Source organism: Vigna unguiculata, chromosome 4 (assembly GCF_037176805.1).
Source record: "Vigna unguiculata cultivar grain cowpea cultivar isolate G323 ecotype 2 chromosome 4, ASM3717680v1, whole genome shotgun sequence".
In the NCBI taxonomy this organism is placed as follows: domain Eukaryota; kingdom Viridiplantae; phylum Streptophyta; class Magnoliopsida; order Fabales; family Fabaceae; genus Vigna; species Vigna unguiculata.
This window is the reverse complement of record NC_140795.1, coordinates 34,465,530-34,490,731: the sequence shown is the minus strand read 5'-3', so window position 1 is coordinate 34,490,731 and position 25,202 is coordinate 34,465,530. Positions and strand designations below refer to the sequence as shown.

Sequence of the window (25,202 nt, the reverse complement as noted above, 5' to 3'; positions counted from 1 at the left end):
ACAAATCGGACTAAAATAGACTAAACTGACTCATTTTGCCACCTCTAAAAATTTTACCACCTCTAAATGTACCACGGTCAAAACAGACAAAATAAAACACAAACCTCAACTTTTACTTTAATCCAACTTGTTTAACAAACTCCTTCATCAGCATAAACATCTAATTTCTATACATAAATTAGTACTAAAGAAACTATAATTACATGTAAGCTAAAAGTATGAAAGCAAAAGGTGCCAAAATTAAAATATTGATCCATATCACCTAGTATTGGCATTTACATTTACCTTGCTATCACAAACTTGATTAAAATATAGCGAACCCTGTCATGTGAGTCATTAATGTCACAATGCAACTGTCACTGCTACTCAGTTACCAAGTTACAAAACTTTGTCTAAGAAAATTGAATTATACGGTACACCCTAGTTATAACTTAGTTACTGTGTGTCATGACTCCTCTTGAGCTTCTGCAGAAGCTATTTCTGAATCCAATTTGCTTATTACTTGCTCGCTTACATGCTTAGCCACAGATATCATATCAAGAATGATGCTTGGATCCAGCCCTACACCTCCACGTTTGGTTATACCACAGATGTAACCTTGCCTATTAACTGAGATTGAAACAGCAGAGCTCATCTGTGATTCCTCTTCTGATGTTGCATCCACAATATAGTGCCTCCCAACCTAGAAAACAAAGATAGTATCAAGTTATCATTAATATGATCAATCAAAGTTAACAAGTGCAAAAATGTGTTAGTCAGAATTAAACACAAGTCTTTTCAACCTGAATTAATTCTTATGATTTGGGCTTATCATGCAAAAAGCTCCAGAAAACTTGAAAAGAGTCAGGATATGTTACCTTAGTCAGTGTAACTATGACAGGGACTCCAGATGTGTCAAACTGCAGAAACTCCTCGTCACTTATGTCAACTTCTGGTTGCTCATCATTTGATGTTCCAGCAGCAACTTGAACTCTTGGAATACCCGTATTACTCAAAGCAGCCTAAATGAATGATAGATGTTAGCTGCATTGGGGCTTTTCCAGTTAATTCTCAAAACAGGTTTGATTTACCAATATCATGGTATTAAGGAAATCCTGATATTAAGGAAATCCAAATCCATATAGAAGAACTTCATGAAATTGAATTTGGATTCTCCGCTTGATTTTTCTATACTATTCTTTTGCGGTGCATATACTAATGACATTGATTTTAATGTTTTAATAGCTATTAAAAAGATTTTTAAAGTACTAACATCAGTATATTGTTAATGCTTAATAAAGAACACCAAAAAGCTCATTAGAGAATATGGACTCCATGAAATTGATCGCAAATTTGTTAGGGATATTACAAAGAATAAAGAAAACAAAATAGAAAGATGTTTGCAGTAGTAGATTAATGAAACCAATAGAAAAAGGTTTTGGGCAAACCATTTTTAACAAATGCTATGATAAGAAGGTTAAACACCCCAAAGTCAAATATCACGTCTTTAACATCAACTCTAAATTATTGTAAGTGAACTAGAAAACTTAAGACTATACATTGTTGAAAATTGACATGATATTTAGAGGGTGATCACTGAAATGCTAATTATTTTAGCCAGAAGCCGCTCATGATCATGGTTTCAAACATTTCTAGTAATCTATTCATGTTTTACCTTAATGGCAGCACCAAGAGCATCCAACAAATTTCCATCTGAACTAACAACAAGCCCATCAATGTAAAGATCCCAACAAATTTTTCCTTCGACAATAATAAGAGACAAAAGGTCAATTCCAGCACCTGAAAGGGGAAAAACAAGAGAAAAGAGCTCAACAGCTGTACTACAAAGCGACAAGAACATGGAAAGGAAAGTATATGTTAGTGAGCATAATCTTCAATCTTGGGAGAAAATAGACCTGCTCCACTTTTACCACCCAAAAGACAGTGTTGAAGAGCATTTGACAGTTCTGCTGCCAACTCATCACCCCCTCTACCCTATATACAAGCCAGAGATATGGAGTACCAAATAAAATAGTTTTTCTAAGCATTAAAAGGCATTTACAGAACAAAACTGATAAAGAGAAAAGCAATTATAAAAAACAATCAAAACACTATTCTTGATGAAAATCTAAATCTTATTAATCTAATACACTGTTTAACTTTAACTAAAATTTCTAAGGATTTACATATTTGTTTTGCTATCAATGTTCATGGTACTTAAAGATGAATAACATGAAGAAAACCACAATATATGGACGACTTCATCAAACAAAGAGAAGGAAAAAAGCAATAGAATGAAAACCTCAAAAGCTGGCTCTGCAGTTGAACTGCATTCAATATATATAGAGACTTTTCCTTTGTCAGGCAGCAATAAGCTTGGCCTTCCCAGTTCAGCCTGTACTTGTGTAGCCAATATATAATGTTTAGTAAAATAACCCATTATGTTTCCAAGCAAATCATTTATAGTATCAAACATAACAATATTACAACTTACAAGTCAATTCATACAATATAAATCTAAACATTTAAATTTTAACCAACCTTAACACTGGCAATGACATCTGTAGCACCCATCCTGATTCTTGCTGAACCATTTGCCTACAATGCAGTTAGTTTATCAAATGAAAAAATTAAAATTATTCAATGCACATCAGAATACCCTGCCAAATGGCAACTAATTAAAGTAAGCTTAAATACTCATTTGGTCTTGATTTTGGTTCAGTTTTTTTAATTTGGTCCTAGTTTTTTATTTGTGTTCAATTTGGTCCCAAATTTCATCAATTTCATTCAATTAAGTCCTTTTATATAACACCGTCTAAATTGCTAACAGAACAATGTACATGGTGAATTGTTCCTGTAACGTGGTGCATTGTAGTATGACATGTCTGTTATGTGACTTGTAGTTTCATTTTTAATTTTTAATTAAAAAAGTTCTGAAAATAAATTGGGTTTAGGGTTTATAATTGGGCATTGGGGATTTGCTTCCATTTGTGGTCTCAGGAGTTTGTGGATTTGGAGAACATTGTTGTTGTGTGAACTTGCTTTGGTGGATTGTGTGCATCTTCATCTTAGAGGTTAGCTTTCTACTTAGGGTTTTTGTTACCTTTTTGTTACCCAGGTTCTTTGCAGTTCTTGTTGTTTGCTCAACTGCAAGCTCTCTACAATCGCAAATGAGTGCTATGCCCAAAACCTAGAACCACCACTATGGCATGAATCGCAATTTCATTGTCCCCAACTATTGCAAGAGGAAAACGATGGCCCACGAGACAACTTTTCAAGTGAAGGTGGGTCGCAAGCAGATTTTTGAAGTGGGCAAAGCCCCTAATTGCTCTCTCGTATACATATGAAAACCCTAGCCTATGCATTTCAACTATGTAAGTTTAATTCCAACTAAAACTACATGTCACAGTACATCAAAACGGACACGTCAGACTACAGTGCACCACGTCACAAGAATAGTCCACCTTGTACACTGTTATGTTAGCAATTTAGAAAGTGTTAGATAAAAGGACTTAATTGAACAAAATTGACAAAATTTGAGACCAAATGAAACATAAATCTAAAACTAGGACCAAATTGAAAAAATTGAACCAAAATTAGGACCAAAAGAGTATGTAAGCCATTAAAGTATTACCTGGGGAATCACTCCAGTTTCAACAGAGATTGGTCGATATGTCAATCTTTTTCTACCATCACAACGAAGATCTTGAGCAATGCCACCCTGGATAAAATGCTTTTCTCCCAGTGATAAACCCACCATTCTTGCTCCTGCAAATGCAAGGGTTTTGAGAAATTTTATGACTAAAATTACAAAGTACAACTGTTTAAGTACAGTGTTGTTAAACTATTTCCATAGCAAGCATATTTATTCTTAGAAAGTGAATTTATGCATAACTCAATCCTACAAATTGACTTGAAATATGAGATTTTCACCTATTTACATATTACAATTTGGTCATTTATTTAGTTAATGTATGATTTCTATCACACTCCTCATGTTGAGAACTGAAATCTTGAGCTTGGGAAAGATATCTATGGATAGGGTGACACAATAGGCCCAACAGCCCTTGCTAGGATTGACTTCGATACCATCTTCAAAAGTGGATTTAGGCTTAACTCAACCTGATAAGATCAGTACTTAGAGTTATACAGAAAGAGATACTTTTTATTCAAAGAACGTCAATTCCTTACCAATGTAGTAGGGAAAATGACAAGAACTACAATTAATTACAGCAGAGGTATTTCAAGAGGCCTCACTCTCCACAAACTTTTCCGACCAAAACTAAGATATAATCACATAAACCCCCCTACATACCTAAAAAAGACTATTTATAAGGTCTGTTACAGTTATTGTTAGAAATGGGTTTTACGCCTAACTCAACCCCACAAAACCGACTTGTAAGGTGAGGTTTGCACCTCATTTATATACTATGAAATTGCCTTACCTCTAATCAATGTGGGACTTTCAACACACCCCCTTACGTCGGAGTACATCTTGTGCGTGGGACTAGAAATTAGTGGGTGGTCCATTAGTGGCCTGATATCGAGAGAAACAGAATGTCTAAGAAAGCTCGTTATGATAGACTCTAACTTGGCTCTGATACCATGTTAGAAGTGGGTTTTAAGCCTAACTCGACCCCACAAAACCGATTTGTAAGGTGAGGATTGCACCCACTTATATATTGTGAATTGGCCTTATCTCTAGTCGATGTGGAACTTCCAACACCCCCCTCACGCCGAGGTATATTCATCACGTGCGTGAGACAAGAAATTAGTGAGTGGTCCGTTAGCGATCCGATATCGGGTGGAACAGAATGTCCAAGAAAGTTCGCTAGGACAGGCTCTGTTGAGAATAAAGAAAATAGGGATTGAGATTAATCTCCCTTGTGTATAAACCACACATAGGGTAATCTAATTATAATAGAGAGAGGTACAAGTAAAAAGAGTAACTGAAAATAAAAAGATTAAATAGAAGATATTGTTTGATATTGCGGTTATCAATATCTAATAATATCTTAATAATCTCAAACAATATCTAACACTCCCTCTCAAGCTGGAGCATACAAATCGTATGTGCCAAGCTTGTTACAAATATAATCAATTCTAGGCCCTCGTAAAGACTTAGTAAAAATATTTGCTAACTGATCACTTGAGTTAACAAATTCAGTCTTGATGTCTCCAGACAAAACCTTTTCTCGAATGAAATGACAATCAATCTCAATGTGTTTGGTCCTCTCATGAAAGACAGGATTAGAGCTAATATAAAGAGCAGCCTGATTGTCACACACAAGTGTCATTTGAGTAACATCTCCAAATTGTAACTCTTGAAACAATTGCTTGAGCCAAACAAGTTCACAGGCAGCTGAGGCCATAGCTCTATATTTTGCTTCTGCACTGGATCTTGCTACAACACTCTATTTCTTACTTTTCCACGAGATCAGGTTACCACCAATGGAGACATAATACCCAGATGTAGATCTTCTATCAGAAGGAGATCCTGCCCAATCAGCATCTGAATAGCAAACAACTTTTGTATGGTTATTAGAACCATATAACAATCCTTTTCCAGGGGATCTTTTAATATACTTCAAGATACGAATGACTGCATTCCAATGATCTTCACATGGAAAATTAAGAAATTGGCTTACCACACTGACTGCAAAAGAAATGTCAGGACGAGTAACGGTAAGATAATTTAATTTTCCAACTAATCTTCTATATGCTCAGGATCAGATATAGGCTCCCCCTGATTTGGTAGAAGTTTAGTATTCGGATCCATGGGTGTATCAATAGACTTTGAACTCACCAACCCAGTTTCCTCCAGAATATCCATGGCATACTTTCTTTGAGATATAACAATACCATCATTGGACTGTGCCACCTCAATACCCAAGAAATATTTGAGTTTGCCAACATCTTTTGTCTGAAAATGGTGACAGATATGTTGTTTCAATTGAGAGATGTCATGGTTGTTACTCCCTGTAAGAATGATGTCATCAACATATACTATCAAGTAAACACATCCAACACTCGAGTGTTGATAAAAAACATAATGATCTGTTTCACACTGAGTCATACCAAATTGTTGAACAACATTGCTAAACTTTCCAAACCAGGCCCTAGGAGATTGTTTTAGGCCATATAGTGATTTGCGAAGACGACATACCATCCCAGAAGACTCCCCCTGAGCAACAAACCCAGGAGGTTGCTCCATATAGATTTCTTCTTGTAAATCACCATTGAGGAAAGCATTTTTAACATCCAGTTGATAAAGAGGCCATTGTTGAAGAGCAGCAATGGCGATAAATAAACGAACAGAAGCCATCTTTGCCACGGGGGAAAAAGTATCGCCATAATCCAGACCAAAAGTTTGAGTATAACCTTTGGCCACAAGACGAGCTTTGAGGCGATCAATAATACCATCAGGTCCAACTTTGATAGCAAACACCCACCTGCAACCAACAACAGATTTCCCAGACAGTAACGAGACCAAATCCCAAGTTCCACTGTTATGAAGAGCACTTAGTTCATCCGTCATGGCCTGACGCCAACCAGGATGGGCTAAAGCTTCACGAACAGTTTTTGGAGTGGTCACAGAAGAAAGAGAGGAAAGACATGTATAAAAAGGTAATGACAAGCGATGATAACTCAAAGCAATATAATGGGGAGAGGGATTACGGGTAGAACGCATACCTTTTCGGAGGGCAATGGGAAGGTCAGACTCAGGTGTTAGAGCCAGAGGAGACAGAGTAGTTGGCACTTGAGTGGAGTCACATGGTGGTAGTTGTGATCGGTTTCAACGACTATAAACCTGAAGAGGTGGTGGAGAAGCGGACTGTGGAGCAGGAACCGATGGTGAAGAAGACACAGTAAGAGGGTCACAAACAAGAGGAACATTAAAGGTATTAGAAGAGGTGTCAGGACTACATGGAGGTAGAGGTGAAGTTTGACTCTTAAAATAAAGGGAGAACTCATCAAAGGTGACATCTGCAGACACAAAATAACGATTAAGAAAAGGAGAAAAACATTTGTATCCTTTTTGTGATCTTGTAAACCCTAAGAAAACACATTTATGTGATCTAGGAGAAAGCTTGTCAAGACCAGGACTGAAATTATGAACAAAACATGTAGACCCGAAAACTCTTAGAGGTAAGGGATGAAGAGGGTCATGAGGAAATAAAATGGAATGAGGTATGTTATTCTTTAAAACCAAAGAAGGCATGCAATTAATGAGATAACAGGCAGTAAGAATAGCATCACCCCAAAATGTTCAGGAACTGCTCCATGAATTAAAAGAGTGCGAGTGGTTTCAATAAGATGTCTATTTTTACGTTCAGCTACACCATTTTGTTGAGGGGTATAAGCACAAGAAGTTTGATGTAGAATACCGTGAGAAGCCATAAATTGTTTAAAAGAATGAAAAAGATATTCACGGCCATTATCACTGTGCAAAACTCTAATAGAAACATCGAACTGAGTTTTAATTTCATGAAAAAAAGATTGAAAGATATGAAATAATTCCGAACGATGTTTCATTAAAAATAACCAAGTACATCTAGAATAATCATCAATAAAAGTAACAAAATATTGAAAACCTAAAGTAGACTTAACGCGGCTAGGACCCCAAATGTCAGAGTGAACCAAGGCAAAAGGGGATGAAGCACCACGTGTGACACTACGAGGAAAGGAAGTACGACTATGTTTGCCTAATTGGCATGACTCACACACCAAATGAGATAACTTGGACAAGGCAGGGACAAGCTGCTGTAACTTAGCAAGGCTTGGATGACCTAACTGAGCATGAAGAAGAGAGGGAGACTCCATAACTGCACCACCTTGTGTAGAAGGACGGAGATGATAAAGACCATGAGACTCACATCCTGTGCCAATCACCTGTTTCGAACTCCGGTCCTGTAAACACACAGAATTGTGGGTAAAAGAAACAACACAATCAAGAGAACGAGTTAGATGACTGATGGCCAACAGGTTAAAAGGAGACCCAGGGACATAAAGAACATTATCAATGGTTAAAGAAGGGAAAAGTTTAACAGTGCCAACACCATGAGATGAGACTCTAGAACCATCAGCCAGTGTAACAGAAGGTAAATGATTAGGAGAGGATAAAGAAGAGAACAAAGATTTGTTACCAGTAATATGATCAGTGGCTCCTGAATCAAACACCCAAGGACCAAGAGAAGAAGATCGAGTCAAACCAACAAAAGATGTACCTATGTGAGCGATAGATGCAGTGGAACTAGAAGACTCATGATCCTTATACCATTTGAGAAATTTGTTGAATATAGCAAGTGTATCAGGTGAAACAGAAGGAGGATCCCCAGTAGAGGAAGGTGGGGAAAGGTTGGTCAGAACAGCTGCATCAGAGCGAGGAGGACGTCCATGCAATGCATAACACCTGTCAATCTTGTGACTTGGCTTGCCACAATGTTCACACTCATGTAATGCATAACACTTGTCAATCTTGTGACCGAGCTTGCCACAATGGTCACACTTAGGACGCCCTTTTCCCTGTTTGCGAGGGCGAGTCCGGCGGAGGTCCGGCAGTAGTCCGACGGAGGTACGACGGCAGTCCGGCGGAGGTCCAGCGACGGCAGAGGCAGAGGCAGAGGCAACAGTGACGAAAAGAAAAGATACCTTAAGCTCTACATGTTGAGAATAAAGAAAATAGGGATTGAGATTAATCTCCCTTGTGTATAAACCACACATAGGGTAATCTATTTATAATAGAGAGAGGTACAAGTAAAAAGAGTAACTGAAAATAAATAGATTAAATAGAAGATATTGTTTGATATTGTGGTTATCAATATCTAACAATATCTTAATAATATCAAACAATATATAACAGGCTCTAACCTGGCTCTGATACCATGTTAGAAGTGGGTTTTAGGCCTAACTCAACCTCACAAAACGGGCTTGTAAGATGAGGATTGCACCCATTTATATATTGTGAATTGACTTTATCTCCAGTCGATGTAGGACTTCCAACAGTTATAAAGCATAATTGTCCTAACTGCCTTGTTTTTTCCTTCTACAAGAAACAATGTCAAATCTATCAATACCCCCTCTATGAAGTTTCGCCTTGTCCTCAAAATGAAATTCAGGAAACTTTGTTGATGCAAGTAGGAGGTAAGGCCTGGATAGCAGTAGCTGGTTGGACTGCTCTTTTAAAGAGAGAAACATGAAATACTAGATGGATTCTGATGTAAGCGGCAGATCCAACTTGTATGCCACCAACCCGATTCGCTCAACAATCTTGTAAGGTAAGACTTCGTGCAATTCCCTTGCAATGGAGATAGCCTAGGGTGCTTTGATCTATGCCAGCATTAGTTGAACTACTTGGAAAGATAAAACACATTAAGTGTTCCTATTTCCCACACTTAGACAAAGTCCCTTCCTATACATAGTTGATTAAAAAGGACATACAGTTATGTGTTCTAACAGCGACTTCCTAATCCAAGAATTAGGATTACTTGACAAAACACATGTTATTGGTCTCCAACCTTAAATTAAAACAACGATTTAGAGTTTGTGTGGGGAAAGAGAAAGAAATAGAAATACAGATAAAGAGAGGAAGAGAGAAGAAAACAAAAATAGAGTATAAAAGGAAAAAAAGAAGAGAGAAACACAGATCAAAAAATTGTGCACTGCCCTTCTGTTACTATCATTCAGTCTCAGTCTACATTCAGTATGTCTAAAATACTACAGTCCTGCCTTACTAATTGGCAGATATCCAACAGTTATTAACTAACAGAAGGACTAACTAACTAACATTCTTTTCTTATTTATATTTACACATCGCATAAACATCACATAACCAATCAAATAGATCCCAAACAGATCCGATACCAAGGTACCTGAGTTATGAGCAGCACTGGTATGTTACATTACAAGCACTCGCAATACAGAATAAACTATTTACAGAGCCTGATCTTCCTTCAAAACGTTAATTTTAAATTAGAATCCCTGAAACCAATCATCATAATATTAAGAACAATGCATTTAAAGACCAAAACGGCTTTCCTAAGTCTAACCTCAAGAACAAAATTGGGTGTTAGCCAACCGACAGCAGAAAAAACAACGAAAAAGAGAAACCACCTTGAGAAAATCATAACTAATAACAGCAAATATAAGCATTAACAACACAAGGTTGTGGTCACAGCCTCACAGGCATCAAAATTAACAAAAAAAAAAATGTATAACATTTAGCATGCATTACACAGCATCAAACACTATAACTAAGCCCAATAAATGACATCTAATGAGTATAACATATTTCACATTGACTAAAACAGTCTAAGTGTCTAATGAGATTATAATGCTAGAGCTGAAAGCCCCATATAACAAACGAGTTTCATAGGACCTAAGATAATAAATCCAGCCCATTGAGAATCCAAAAGTAATGGACCAACAAGGCAATGCAAAGGGAAATATCCCAAAAGCAAATAAGCAAAAGAATCAAACACTTTCTGGTTTTATATCTAACGGTGTGATCTTACAATCAAATTTACGAGTGTATTCAATGGCATGACAATAGGATTTGGCACCTCTAGTTAGTTGAAAAACTGCCCCTTCTATGAAACACATGCCTCAGGTACTCTCTGGTTCAGGTACCTATCTAAGTAGTTAAAAGAGCCAAAATACTTCAGAAAGTAACTACTTGACGAGCTTTGAGACAGCTATTCAACTGAATCTAATGGTTATTCTATCATTGAACACGTTGTCCAAAATGAACTTAGGGCCTAAGTTTGATATAATCCCCATACAATACAATTTCCAAAAAGAAAATTAAATCTAGAAACACCAAGAACCACCACACCATGAACTTTTCATCCCCAGGTAACAGTAACTGACAATATGTCTACGTAAAATTGATATCAACTAAGAAAAACCCAGTTGATGAAAAATTGAAAATGGGAACTTAATTAACGAAGCAATTAAAAGTTTGAAGGGCCGTAACAACATGAGAAAGAGAAACCAAAGCAAGTGGCAACAGAGTTGAGGAAGCTCTTACCTTTCGTGTTGAAATATGAAAATTTGGGGTTTCTATGCAAATGGATAAGAAGTTAGAAAAGTGACAAGAAACGGCAAGATAACACAGCAAAGTGAGGCGCGCCAAGGTCACGGCCACTGCAGCTTTGCCTTTGGAAGGGTAATCACGCGTCTCTACTAAGTAGGGTAAGAAGCAGCTTCTATCCTTTTTTTTTTATTATTTTTTTTTAAGCTTGCCACGAAAAACATATACCTCTACCAAGGATAGGTGACTATGGAGACGGAATGGTTTTCTCTAAGATAGATTCGAGAAATGGATGCCATCAAATCCTTCTGAAGTCTGAATATGTTGTCATGCTATTTTTTTTTTACCTTAAATTTATAATTAATACAAATTTCATAATTTAAAATAAAAGTTTATTTTTATTTTATTGAAGATCTCTATAAACAACAAAAAATATTATTTTACAAACATAATTTATCAAAGAAGAAATATATAAGATTAAAATATTATTTTTAATATCTCTGCATCAATCACGAATTAGTACTTACTTCCTCGACACATGTACAATCATTCCAGAAAACAAATGTGGTTACAGATGTCTTGGTGCATATGTCTTTAATGAGGATTAAGGAGTTAAAATTGGTGGTGACTTGAACTTGAATGTGGAGTTTCGGGTGAACAACATTAGATGTAGTCATCTGACTATATCTAATGTCTTTCTTAAGCAGGTTAAGGAGAAATAATATTTAGATCCTAGTTTGAAGTGAACAATGGGCCTTATAGGGACTAACCAAGTTAAGGATTTCGTGTTGAGGATAGATGGAGTTTTGAGATTTAAAGGTAGAGAGTGTATATCCAATGATATGGAGTTAAAGAGGTTAGTGATGGATGAAGGGCATAAAAGTACTCTAAGCATGCATCCTGGCATGACTAAGATGTATCATGATCTTAAATAGTCTTTTTGGTAGCCTAGAATGAAGAGAGATGTGGCTTAATATGTTGTAGCATGTTTAACTTGTTAGAAGGCTAAAGTACAACATCAAAGACTTAGAGGCATGTTGACCCAATTGAAGATTCCAGTATGGAAGTGAGATAACATCACTATGGACTTTGTTACTCACTTACCATGTACTTTAAAGAAACATGATTCTATTTGGGCCATTATGGATAGATTAACAAAGACTTGGAGGCATGTTGACCTAATTGAAGATTCAAGTATGGAAGTGAGATAGCATCGCTATGGACTTTGTTACTCACTCACCATGTACTTAAGAAACATGATTCTATTTGGGCCATTATGGATAGATTGACAAAGACTACACATTTCTTACCTATAGATTTAAGGATTTCTATTCAAAGTTGGCTCAAATCTACATCAACGAGATAGTTAGATTACATGGTGTACCTTCCGACATTGTATTAGATTGAGATCCTAGATTCACTTCTAGGTTTTGGAAAACGCTCTAAGAAGCTATGGGAAACAAACTCAGACTCTGTTCAACATATCATCCTCAAACTAACGGTTAGTCAAAGAGAACTATTCAATCATTATAGGATTTACTTCGGACTTGCGTGTTAGAACATTTAGGGAGTTCATACGTGATTCTACCTTTGATGGAATTCCTTTACAACAACAATTATAAGGCAAGTATATGAATGACCCCATATAAGGCCTTATATGGGAGAAATTGCAGAACAAATATGCGTAAGTTCCAATATGATGTTGGTTGGACCTAAATTGATACAACAAATGAATTAGAAAGTTAGAATGATTCAAGAAATGTTAAAGACTTCTTTGAGTATACAAAACTCCTATGTAAATCAAAGGAAACGATGTAAGACCCGAGAAATTTAAATAATTAAATAAATAATTATTTAATAAATGCGGATAGTAGGAGCCTTTATGACATTTAATGCAAATTGTTATGATGTGAAAAAGTACTAACTCAAATGATTGAGAGTACTTAATTGTGTGAGAGGACTTGGATTTGAGTCTTATGTATGCTAATTGTATGTTATTTTAAAATATGCATTATTTTAATGTTATGATTGAATGTGAGTAGTGATAATGTAATCCTAAAATTATAGGAATTATCATAAAAGATGAATTGGTTGAATTGGTTGTGCATTGACTTTGTAATTGAGTGGTTGTGGGTTTAAACCTTGTTAAGAATGAAATTAAACTTTCTTTTTGCCAAATTTTATTTTGACATGAATGTGAAAAGGCAGAGGAACCCTAGCTGCCAAGAAAGGCAGCCTAGTGGGCTGAGAAACACTAGGTTAATGATCATTGAATAGCCATTAAGCATTATTTTTATTTAATTTTCATTTTGGTGGAGTAAAGGGTGATTAAGGTGGTAGTAATTTAGAGAGAGAAGGAATTAGAGGAGAGTGAGGTACTACAATTCGTGTGAGTCATTGGGCAAAGACTTTTCCAAAGAATTTGTGCTGCGTTGTAGAGAGAATTTAGGGTGGAAGCCATTGTTGGAGTGGAAGCAAAGGCTAAGAGTTTTGGTTAAGGACACCCACCAAATTCGAATTTGAGCAAGGAATCCAGGTAAAGGGAGCTGCTTCGCATGTTTTAAATCATATACAATGTAATGTGTCTGGTATGAACCAAATTGCATGAACACCCTCTCTAATTACGCTATTTTTTGTAGTTTCTAGTTTTATGCCCAAAAATTGCTTGGCGGTAAAGCCCGAGCTGCCAAGCGACACATCATACATTGCCTATATTTCTGCATTTTGATATGAATCGCCTGGCGGCAATGAATATCTGCTAGGCAGAGCGACACTGTTCGCATTTCTCTTGGCTTGTAGATTGGTGCAAGAGTCATTGCGACTTCTGAATGTGTTTTTTTTTTTTGTGAATTATGTTGTGTGATTAATATTATAAAAATTATGGAATTGAGATCTAATGATGCTTTGAAAACGTTCCGTATGATTAACCATGGATAGAGGTGGGGTTTTGGAAGGGAAGAGCCGAAACTTGAATTGTCACAACTCAATGGATGTACGAGTTATTGAGAATAATATCATTGGACGTTGGGTTGATAAATTATGTGTGAATTATCGTGTTCTGTTGCAGTTGGCGTCTGGATCAAATTTTGGACATTTTGGATGCATCGTAAGTACAACAACCTGGAGATTTACCCAGGTTCCAATGTACCTCCTGGTGGCACCCAGTTTGCTGCTAGACGATGACTGGTACAAAGGCAAATTTTGTGTCTGGAATTGGCTGGTCGCGATGGAGATTTTTGTGAGTGGATTGGAACAAAAATTAGGACAATAAAACTGGTAGAGATTAGGGCACTTGAATTCCTTGTGATTGAGACAATGTGAGAAGTAGGATATTGTATCTTATTAGAAGTAAATTGGTATGAAGTATTGATTCTGCATTGGTGGTCTAACTTGTAGGAGATAAGGTGTGAAATGTAGTGTATCATTTAGGAAGTGTTGAGAATTTAGATGCCTTAAGGTGGGAATGGGTAATTTTGATCTATGAGTGGAAGGATGGAGCTAAATAGAGGGGATAAGTACATGTTACTGAAATGCATAGAATTGACAGTAGGAATTGTGATCAGAGTTGGTGTTGTTGGGTTTGGTACGTGGTGATGACTTAATGGTGTTATTTTGTCAGTTTGGGTGTCATTTGATAAACATGGGTTGTAGGTATATAAGATTGAAAGCTAAGGGAGATGTTCATGTGTCTGGAGTTGGGCAATGATTTATGGATATGTGACAAGGGATTGAGATGAATTGGACTAAGTATAATCTATTTTGCGTGCCAAAATAATAGCTGGTACGCTATTGGTATAGCGCATGGCAGTTTGCTAATGCCCGCTAGGAGATAGGACCAGCGAGGGGGTCCTTGCACCGCATGGCGCCTAGCGGCAAGGTATTCTCTGCTAGGCGATAGACACTGAAATAGTGGTCTAGAAGAGGCCTGGCGCTTGGCGGCGAGGGTGCCCCGCCAGGCGGTCTGCACGTTCATTTCGCTTGGTGGTGCTTAGGTTGCGCCAGGCGATAATGTTGTATATATTTGGCTTGTGTGTGTTGTTTGCACGCATTGATGCAGACTTGGATAAGGAGATGTTGTGCCATGAGCGGGTAGGTTCATGGATGGTGGTGAACACGTGATGATATGAGCGGGGAGGTTCATTTCCTTTTACTCCGTGTAGGGATACGAGCGGGTAGGTTCGTATGTTCTGTGCTCACACTTGAGAGATGCTCGTACGTAGCTAGTGGATCACGTGTGTTGGACTACAGGCGGGTAGGTCCGTAGAGCAGGACTACGAGCGGAAAAGTTCGTAGAGCAGGACTACGAGTGAGGAGGTTCGTAGAGACAAGACCACGAGTGGGCAGGTTCGTGTGAGCATCATAAATCCTGAGTCCAAGGTTAACTATTTGTGTGAAATGAAGGTAGAAAAGCCTTGGGATATTAAGGTCTTGGCCAAGAACTAAATAGAATAAAACAATGGGATGTATTTTGATTTATATTAACATATGTGTTAATTGTTTATAAGCTCACCCTTTCTGTTTGTGTTTGGCGATGATTGTGTGATTCGTTACACGGGAGTAGATGATATTACAGGTGATGCTGGTGATGCATAGAGACGGAGAGAGAGCTAGCTTGGGGACTCTTGAACTAAGGATTTTATTTATGATTTTCTTTTATTTTGTCGAACTTTGGAAACTTGTAATAAGATTTATTACTCCAGTTTTATTTAAATTTTTGGCGCATTGGATAATATTTAAAATTTTCTCGTGTTTGGGATTAATAAAATTTACGATGTTGATTTTAAATTTTTATTTATTATTTTAATCAAGTAATTCCAGTAGGGATGTTACAAAAGACCCCTGGAGTTGTCAATAGGCGACCATGTTTTAATTTGAGTTTCACCTTTTACTAAAGTGGCAAGAGCGCTTAAATCTAAGAAGTTGACCTAAAGTTCATTGGACCCTATCAAATCTTTCAAAGGATAGGTCCAGTGGCTTGTGAACTTGCTTTACCTCATCGTCTAGCCAACATTCATAACATTTTCATGTCTCACAAGGAAGTATATACAAGAAACATTTGTTTAAGTTCGCATTTTGATCTGAGAGTTTAATGTAGACTTAATTAGAATGCGGATTTATAGAATTTTAAGAGTCATATTATTATTGAGAATTTGTAGGGATTGTAAAAATACGAGAGATATAAAATATATGATAAATATAAAAGATATGCTAAAGGAGAAACTTGTTATTTTATTTTATTCATATATTTTCTTTATATATATATATGTAACATAATATAAGTGATATTTATAAAAATAAAGTCACAAAATGATTGATCCAAAAATTTTGAAAATTTTCTCTTTTCAAATGTAGATTTATATAGGATGCAGACTTAAATAAGTGCGATGATAAGTGAATTTTTAGTGTACTTGACCTCGTCCTAAAGCTCGATTCTTTACATGTGAAAGAAAACTTATCTTTTGAAAAAAAGTCACTTAGAATTGTGGATTCTCAATTGAAACAACTTCGTGGAGAGAAATTAATATGGTTAAGGTGTTATGGAAACTTAACTCTAGAACTCCACTTGAGAAATAAAGGAAGAGATACAAGAATCTCATCCTGGGTTTTCCTTAATAATTTAATTTTTGAGGACGAAAAATTTCATTCTTGAGGAGAATTGTAACCCGTGTTCGAGTATTGTACCCGGTACCCAAACATTGTTTCACTTTGCCACATATTTCAAAAGGAATAATTAAAATAATAATAAAATAATATAATTATTGCATTTTAGGTAGAAGAAGGAAGAGATGAATGATTTCATGTACAATGTTTGCACCGTGATTGCACAACAATAGTAAAGTAATAAAATAATATAAGTAAAGGAATAAAGGAATGAGAAAGCAAGAGAAGACGATGCATATTCATTTCTTTTATAAGCCTTAATTTCACTGCAAACTTCTCCTCTCTTCTTCTTCATTTATCATCCTTTTAAAAATATAATTACATGACACTGAAATTAAGGAAATAAGAAATATTTTGTACCAATCAATTTTCATATTAGAGTACGTTTCTCTTTACCCCATTAGTCTTTCTTCTTTGATTTAAATAGTGTTTTAGTCATCAATCTTGTTAGGGACATTTGAAAAGAGTGACTCTCTTAATTCAATCTACCTTATATTGTTTTTTGTTTCTGTTTAGGCACTTTGTAATAGGTTTCTAGTGAAGATAACTAGGTCAATAGTTAGCAAAAGTTGACCTCAAAGTTATAGATATTTTGAGATAATGGAAGTTAGTAAAAATATAGAAATCCTACTACTAAATTTTAGTGATAATGATGTTGTGATATTGAATGTTGTGGTGAAATAAATTGATTGTGTTATGATTATTTCGATACTTTTAGCTTAATCTAAAATTTCATAAACATAAATAAATATAGTCGAAGTGATTTAAATATTATGTTTATTTAATTTAATTATAGTCTTAATTATGTTTTAAGTTCTTGATAACTTGAGAAATTTCAATTGAGTATTTTATGGTTTGTTAAGTACTCAATAAATTTAGTTTTTTCAATTGAGTTTCCATTGTTACTTTTTTGTGTTCATAATATGACGTGGTTATTAAGAGGATGACATAATTATTATTTTGTCATGTTATCTTGCTGACTTGTCACCACATGTCATTTTATCATTTTAAAATTTTATAATTATACTTTTATATTTATGATTTTATAATTTTATTATTGTATAATTTTATATTTTTATTATTTTAATTCAAAATTGTATAATTATAAAATTACGATTTTATTATTTGAATAAAAATTAAAAATATATCATAATTTTATATTTTATAAAATCATAATAATTTTATTTTTGAGAAATTCTTATAAACTTCTATCTTGGAGAGACCGTTAATTGAATTGCGTATCAAAAACAATGTTTCGAAAGTTGGTTTTATATTTCTGTAATGCTGGAAATTGAGCTCTATTAAAGCTAATGTTGATAAGTAATAATAAATACTTTAACGAAATGTTAGTTTCAAGGAAAATTTTTATTGTATTGATATGTGAGAAAATATAAGTATCATATTTAAGTTTTTAAATAATATTTTCAAAAAACAACGATTTTAAAAATATACATTTATGTTAGTTTCTAATTTAGTGGATTTGTGGTAGCGCAAAAACTTAATATTGAAATTTGTTCTTAAAATAAAAGTCTTAATGCATAACAATATCATTAATTAATAATTTTTTCAATAAAAATAATACATTACTTTTTATATCCATAAAATTCATACGAACTTTCTCAAATATATTTTTATTTAACCAAATAGATATTTAGTTGTTTATGAGAGAAAAAAAAATCTTGCATTAAAACTTTGGACAATTATAATTTTATTATTTTAATTCAAAATTGTATAATTATAAAATTATGATTTTATTATTTGAATAAAATTTGAAAATATATTGTAATTTTATATTTTACAAAATCATAATTTTATAATTATCTAATTTTGAATTAAAATATTAAAATTATTAAATTATAAAAATATAAAATCATACAATTAAAAAATTATAAATTATATTATGAAATTATTACATTTTAAAATAAAAATAATAGTAAAATGACGTGTAACGACTACAGAGCAAGTGATATGACAAGATAATAATTACGTCAACCACTTAATAGTCCTATCACCAAGTTAACAGAAATAAATTAACAGCAGGACCTTGGACTCAATTGAAAAAATCAACTTTATTGAGTACTCAATATACTACAAAAAATGTATCAAGAACTCAATTAAAAGTTCCCAAATTTATCATGGACTTAAAGTATAATTAAGCCTTAATTATATGAATAAAATATATGGTTGCGTGAATATTCTTGATGAAGTAATTCCTATGAGAGAGAGAGAGTTTTACATTGATGTGATGTATGATAGTGTATTGAGAGGGATTGTGTGGAGACCATTCTGACTCTGCTAGTATTGTACTTATGTAAAGAAAAATATCTAGTTTTGAGAGTTAGAGATTCTTGCAATTTGGAACTATGATATGAAAAGGATCAAAACTTGCAAACTTTTCAAACTAAAGAGAAACAAGGTGATAGTAATGATAAAATTAGTTTCTTAAGTTCTTATACTTTACATCTTTGAAGTAATTGAAGTCCCATGATACATATATGCTTGAAGTTCATGTCTAGTCTTTGCATGGAATGTTTTTCTTAGTGATATCAATTATTGGAACTTCGAAAATGCTACATTAAGGTTACATAGTATTATGCAGTTACATACACCTGAGTGTTTTTTTTTAGACAATTTGGTTTTGAATTACAAAATTAATGTAATCTTTTAAAAATTCTGACTTTGAACAAGTCCTGTGAAACTGACACAAGTTCTAACAAAAAAGTTGTTCTAATTTAACAAAGTTTTACTGGAATTGACTTGAAATCATACTAAAGTTCCATGACTTTTGTCTTTTTGCATAAAATCATGAGACACTTTATTTAAAAACTTTATTTAAGTGTTATTTTTTTATTAGTCAAAGCAAATAATAAGGAAGTTGTAATCTATGCTAACTTTCTTTAGCTTCACCTATGACAAAAAGCATTTCCACGACTTGAACACAGTTGCAAATGATAAAGGAAGTCTTTAACACTTTCACGGCACATTCAAATTAACATTGATGAAGTCGTGTCATACTGAGACAACTTTGCTTAGACTGATAAAAAAAATTATGCTTAAACAAAGTTGTCTTAACATGCAATGTATTTTAGACTGGAATGACATCATTATAAAGTCATGCCAACCAATACAAAAATAATTGACTAAGATCTAAGAGAAAAAGTTATACAATGGATTTTATTTTATAATTTTGATGACAAAGCACTAGCACAATGTCATCACCAAGACAACTTATACAACTAGAGAACAATGGGTGCAAGAACAATTTACAGTTTTCTGCGAACATCTTCCAAGTTTTCATTAAAGTGACGCTCATAATACACACACATAAGATCAGTGCACTGCATGCCAACACGAATAACCCAGGGGAAGTAATGCTGATAGAACAATTTCCTCTACTTTCCACTGAATCTAGCGGTGCCCCCTACAACTGACAACAGGTACATAGGAAGACCCATCTGCTCAAACTCAATAACCTTCAACGCTGTCTCCCCAATCAAGTTAGTAGGAAGGTCAAAAAGGGTATGCCAAAAGTCACGCACTTCACGAACTCTCATTGCTACATAGGCCAATTCATCTGTATCCATGAACCGCACAGGAGGTCGATCATCTGGTGAAAAGTTCCTAGATCCCATAAACCTGGCATAGGCAACACCGAATGTGTTTTCTGGCAGGTCCCAAAATGACCCACATTTGCAGAAACAACACGAGGGCGCTCCAATAACACACCCTATAAATTACAATTATAAAACAAAATGGTTGCTTGTTGCTGTGGCATAATTGTATGCCTCAACATCCTTAATTGTTGTTATGATAACAAAGATAATGATTGTTAATTATAAGTGATAGTTGTTTATATAATCATTTTTATCAATGAGTAAGACCAAGGGCCACCCATCACCTGATCCTTAACTCTTTGTTATCTGAAGAACAAATAAACTATGGTTGTTGCTAGTACTAGCTATAGAGAGCATCCAATAAAAAGCAAATAGAATAAATCAACATCCAAAACAACATGGGCAAGGAGAATATCCACATTAACCAAAAAGATTAGAATAAAATAAAGTAGCTCACCTTCCCTTTAGGGAAACTCTTCATCCTCTAAAGATCTTTCTCAAAAGCAAGCTTTCCATTGCCGAACCCATTGCCACAGTAGCCTGCTGCCATGTCTTCAACCGGATTCTACTACCTTCTATCATTGTAGATAACTAACCAAAACTACCCTTGCCAATATGATTCCATACATCACTATTTGTCAGAAAAGAAACCAATTTTATCAATTTTTTATTCAACAAAAAGCTATGAGAAAACGCGAACAAATCAAGGGGAAGGGAAAGAAATAAAATATCGGTGTAACAGATAATGAGGCTAGCATAAATAAAGAGAATGAAGTGGTTATTTGTAATGGCCACGTGTTAACAAATGAAAAGGGGAAGGACATGCGCAAAAGTGATAGAGCCCGGAAAGAGAATACAAAATGGAAGACTATGTGTAGAGGGCATTATGCGATATGAAAATCCTCTCCTCTGATTATTCTCTCTAAACTTTCCCCTGACCTTCCTATTTCCTTTCTCAATCTGACTCTATTACTCACAATCACCAACCTTCTATGCTTCAATGCAGGTATGGCATTGAAGAGGAGCGAATCATAATTTTGCGGTTAATAAACATTTGAATTTCATTGTGTTGCTGGTTATACTTTGAATTGTTGAATTCTAAGACGTTGATTGCAGAGATAAATTTCAGAGTTATCCTAACTCTGTTCCCAATTCTGGTGTATTGTTTGAAGTTACTGTTTCATTGAAATTTTATCTATGATTGAGACTGATTGTTGCAATGGGTGTTATTGAAGATCATGAAACCCTAGTAGTAACCGAAATCAAAGGGAAGTGGACCTAAGAAAATGTGAGTGTAATGGAAAACCATGAAGCTTGAGAAGCTAGTCGCGAGAAAGAAGCAGTGAGGAAGAAGCAACGAGGGCACAAATGACTAAGTTTGGAAGCGAAGCACGAACCATTTCTTATTACTTTGTGGGAATCACTGTTTCAAACAAAAAAATATCGGCTTTTGCTCTTGATGAATGATAAACATTCAAATTAACCTTGGCAAGAGGAATAAATAAGGAATCGACACCCTTAGTATAGAACTAATCATAGGAAACAACAAAACCATAAAACATCAAACAACATAATATCAATTAGCAAATCTAAAACTTTTTACCCGAAAAAAAATGTCAATGTAAACATTTTCAGCGCAATAAATCAAAGACAATCATCTTTAATCAAATTAATCGGAAAAGGAGCACAGACAAAAGGAACAAGAAAAAGTGAAAACACAAATTATGGAGGGAGAATAGCTTGGAAGTAAAGAGTCGAAAATTTTCACCTGGAAGAAGAACCGGTAAGAGGGGAAAAAATGTTTGGGGAGTGAAGAAAATTGTCTCGCCCTGCAAAATAAATAATTAGTTTGGTCGTCAATTACAAATTTACAATTAAAAATACCAAATTATTAAAGGAATACACTTGTATTTTTTTTCTTTTAAACATTATTTTTAAAAGAAACATTTTTCCTACTTTATCCAATGTTTTTACTTCGTATAAAATAAGAGTAAGTATACTTTAACCTGGTAAAAGTTACCTATTTTTAACTAAGTAAGGTGGCAGCTAAGGTGTAATTTCGTTTTTCATTTATAATTATATTGGAATAATGCGGTGGAAAATTGAATGAGGGGTGAAAGGAAAGGGTGCAGGGCGCGTGATATGGAGAGAAAACTAGGTTTTGGCTTTCGTTGCTCGCTCGTATCAATGGAAGTGTGATTTATTCCGCCATTCACTTCTTGTTTTGCTTGTCCCATTCCATGCGAAACTCAATCCCTAGTTTTTCTACTGCCATTCGCAAAGTTCTTTCCTGGCCTTTTTAGCCCCTTAGGACCTGGGTCTCTTTGTTTCCTGTGAGTGGTTAGCCTTGACCAATAGTAGGGGCAATCACCAAGGTTGGTTTGTCTCTCGTTTTTTGCAGCCAGCAAAACTGCGATTATTTTTGATAAGATTCCAGCCACCGCTAACGGCACAACAACGTTTGAGAGAGCAGCATGTGTAGCGACAATAAGGGTTTCCTTCTAGCGACGACAAGTGCTTCCTTCCTCTCGCGACAAGAGCTTCCTTCCATCGACGATAAGGGTTTTCTAACCGCGGCGACGAGGCTTTCCTTCCAACGATGGACAAGGACTTGTCCAAGTGGGGTTCATGGCGGAGTTGTTCGCAAAGTGTAGCTGTAGATTGAAGCCCACGACCCATTTTCCCACAGTAACACACATTTAAACTTTCAAGATGTAATCTTTAGCCTTCGAAACTAGTGTGTAAAAAAATTATTACCTTTTGCTAATTATATTTTGTGTATTTTGGAACAGGTTGTGTTGAGAATTAAGCCTGAAAATTTCAACGAAAAAGAGGGGGATTGGAAAATTACAGAGGTTTCTTCTGATGCCTTGTGTATTAGGGACATAAAGTTCATGTTTGATGAAGTTTTTTGATGCCAACTCCAATCAGGTAGGAACTTAATTTCATTGTTTGATTGGGATTGATGTTTTTAATCTTAAAGTATCTCTCTTGATTTAAGAAAAAAAATAGTAATTTGAAATTATATCAGTTTGTTGTAATAATGAGGAAAAGGAAAATTATTTTATTCAATGTTCTTGCTGTTTGGTTTTCTTTTAAGAGAACATCAATCTTGAATTTGATTTACGAGCTGTTCTATGTTCAGGAAGATGTTTTCAGTCAGTGGGTGTTCCTTTGGTTAGAAACGTCTTAGTTGGTTACAACATTACTATTCTGTCATTTAGCCAGGTACATTTGGTTGCTTATTTTTAAACTTTCCTAGTGACAAAACAAGTGTCACTTTTTGATGGAATATTGAGGATTACTTTTCCTTTATCACCTATGTTGTGCTTCTTTACTAGTCTAGGAGTAGTAGTTATGCTTCTTTACTAGTCTAGAGTAGTAGAAAGATTTACACAATGTGAGGTTGACTAAGAAATATATATAAAATTCATCATTAATGTAAATTTGTATATATGATTAAAAAATAAGATATATAATTATGTCACACATAGGTGGGGTAATCAAATATTAATGAACATCATGGTTAAACAAGGTTTATCTATTCATTAACTTTTGTTTTAATTATTTTTATGGCAAATGAAATCATACAAGTAGTCACCATGATAGAAAGTGTTGACCATTATGGAAATTGCATCGAAACCATATATATATATATATATATATATATATATATATTAAATTTTGAATGATTGAGTTTGGATTACAGTATAGGGAAGGCTTGTTTTTTATGAGCAACAATTTAACTATCAATATCGTTCATTTTTTGAGTTAAATCAGAACTTAAGTTTCCTTTATAAAGCTTCTCAAAACAGTAATGAGTTGGTCGATTAATGTTGGTAATGTGTTTCTTCCTTTTATTTGGTTGTGCTCTAAAACAAATATAAAACGAACGAATTGGCGATTTACTCAATCCTATCCAACAAAACCTTGAGGTAGGCATATGCTTCCGTCATTTTGGTACAAGTTTTCATGAATTTATTGTTTCTCGTTTCTGCTCTACATGCTTGTTACCTTTGTCAAAATTATTACAGATGAAGGATGATTCAAGAAATGCTCCTTATATTAAAAATTTCATTGAGGAATACGTCACTAATTATGATTATGTGGCACAAATTTTGATTAAGGTAGGGAATCATGGAAGGCTATATTGTTGAAATCTATATGTAATTTATGAGAAGCTAAAAGCTTTAGTTTTGTTAGCTGATACTTTTGGATTAACTATTGTATGCATTTTCCCATTAATGACAATGATCTTTATTGGTTGTATGTTGCAGGGCCTTTCAAGAGGAAAAAAGGGAGTTGTTTGGTCTCAAAAAATGATTCTGGTAAACCTTGTAGGAACACTGGTTTTCTCTACTCTCATTGTCAACACTAAAGCATGACAACACTATGCGTTCTTGCATAGGGCTATGTGCGGTTATAGTGTTAAGAAATAGAATTGTTTATGTTAACCTTAGGTGCTTGGTTCATAGTGAACCATATAAGTCTTTTGTTATAAATTTTTAATTTGAAAAACTTGATGTACTTAAATCTATATTTATTCCTAAACGTGTCCAATCTACGCATAAAATCATGTAACATACTTTTGAAGTGTTCATAATACTTCAATTGAAGGAAGACAATCATTTTCAACTAACAACCTTTAGTTTATTTTTCTATATTTATTTTTAGTGTTAGGTAGGTACATTGTTACTTCTACTTTGTTTAAAAGAAAACGTAACAAGGATCTTATTTTCATTGTTTTGATTGTGAGTGTCAAAATATACAATTTAATATCATTTTTTATATGCATAAATAAATATCCACAAAGCATACATAAGAGCTGATATGAAAAATGTAATTAAATTGTAATTAAAAGACCTTATATAAAAAAAAGGAACACTATCAAAATCAATTGTCTTTATGTGTATAAT

At 34.5% G+C, this 25,202-nt stretch overlaps 1 protein-coding gene, 1 long non-coding RNA gene and 1 pseudogene across 7 annotated transcripts; 1 reads left to right on the top strand and 2 right to left on the bottom strand.

Moving 5' to 3' along the window:
• Positions 1 to 232: 232 nt before the first annotated feature.
• LOC114182601 (uncharacterized) lies at positions 233 to 11,315 on the bottom strand. 3 transcript variants are annotated; one of them, XM_085672734.1, is made up of 9 exons: positions 11,009 to 11,315; positions 9,852 to 9,930; positions 3,614 to 3,747; positions 2,521 to 2,577; positions 2,282 to 2,374; positions 1,896 to 1,974; positions 1,655 to 1,779; positions 858 to 1,001; positions 233 to 682 (listed from the first exon to the last, which is right to left on the bottom strand). In XM_085672734.1, the coding sequence occupies exons 3-9, from the start codon at positions 3,737 to 3,739 to the stop codon at positions 446 to 448; spliced, it is 861 nt and encodes a 286-aa protein (XP_085528860.1). In that variant the 5' UTR covers positions 3,740 to 3,747; positions 9,852 to 9,930; positions 11,009 to 11,315; the 3' UTR covers positions 233 to 445. The 3 variants fall into 3 exon arrangements, with proteins under 3 accessions (XP_085528860.1, XP_027925299.1, XP_027925298.1); XM_028069498.2 differs by having other exon boundaries at positions 9,852 to 9,960; positions 11,009 to 11,314; XM_028069497.2 differs by lacking the exon at positions 9,852 to 9,930 and having other exon boundaries at positions 11,009 to 11,314.
• Positions 11,316 to 19,820: 8,505 nt separating this feature from the next.
• On the bottom strand, positions 19,821 to 20,913 carry LOC114180293 (ubiquinone biosynthesis protein COQ4 homolog, mitochondrial-like; annotated as a pseudogene). The gene is made up of 2 exons (XR_014994518.1): positions 20,744 to 20,913; positions 19,821 to 20,399 (listed from the first exon to the last, which is right to left on the bottom strand). The product of XR_014994518.1 is annotated as a ubiquinone biosynthesis protein COQ4 homolog, mitochondrial-like (transcript).
• A 1,462-nt stretch (positions 20,914 to 22,375) lies between these two features.
• LOC114181315 (uncharacterized) lies at positions 22,376 to 24,928 on the top strand. 3 transcript variants are annotated; one of them, XR_003603792.2, is made up of 5 exons: positions 22,376 to 23,000; positions 23,079 to 23,217; positions 23,432 to 24,221; positions 24,321 to 24,413; positions 24,564 to 24,928. It is a non-coding gene; the product is annotated as an uncharacterized LOC114181315 (long non-coding RNA). The 3 variants fall into 3 exon arrangements; XR_014994362.1 differs by having other exon boundaries at positions 22,379 to 23,000; positions 23,432 to 23,514; XR_003603791.2 differs by having other exon boundaries at positions 23,432 to 24,413.
• The last annotated feature ends 274 nt before the right edge of the window (positions 24,929 to 25,202 follow it).

Coding starts and splice junctions, on each gene's coding strand:
- LOC114182601 (XM_085672734.1), bottom strand. CDS start 3,739: ATGGTGGGTTTATCACTGGGAGAAAAGCATTTTATCCAGGGTGGCATT. Junction 1,975..2,281: donor CTGCAGAGCCAGCTTTTGAG/GTTTTCATTCTA, acceptor GCTTGTATATAG/GGTAGAGGGGGTGATGAGTT. Junction 1,002..1,654: donor CTCTTGGTGCTGCCATTAAG/GTAAAACATGAA, acceptor TCATTCATTTAG/GCTGCTTTGAGTAATACGGG.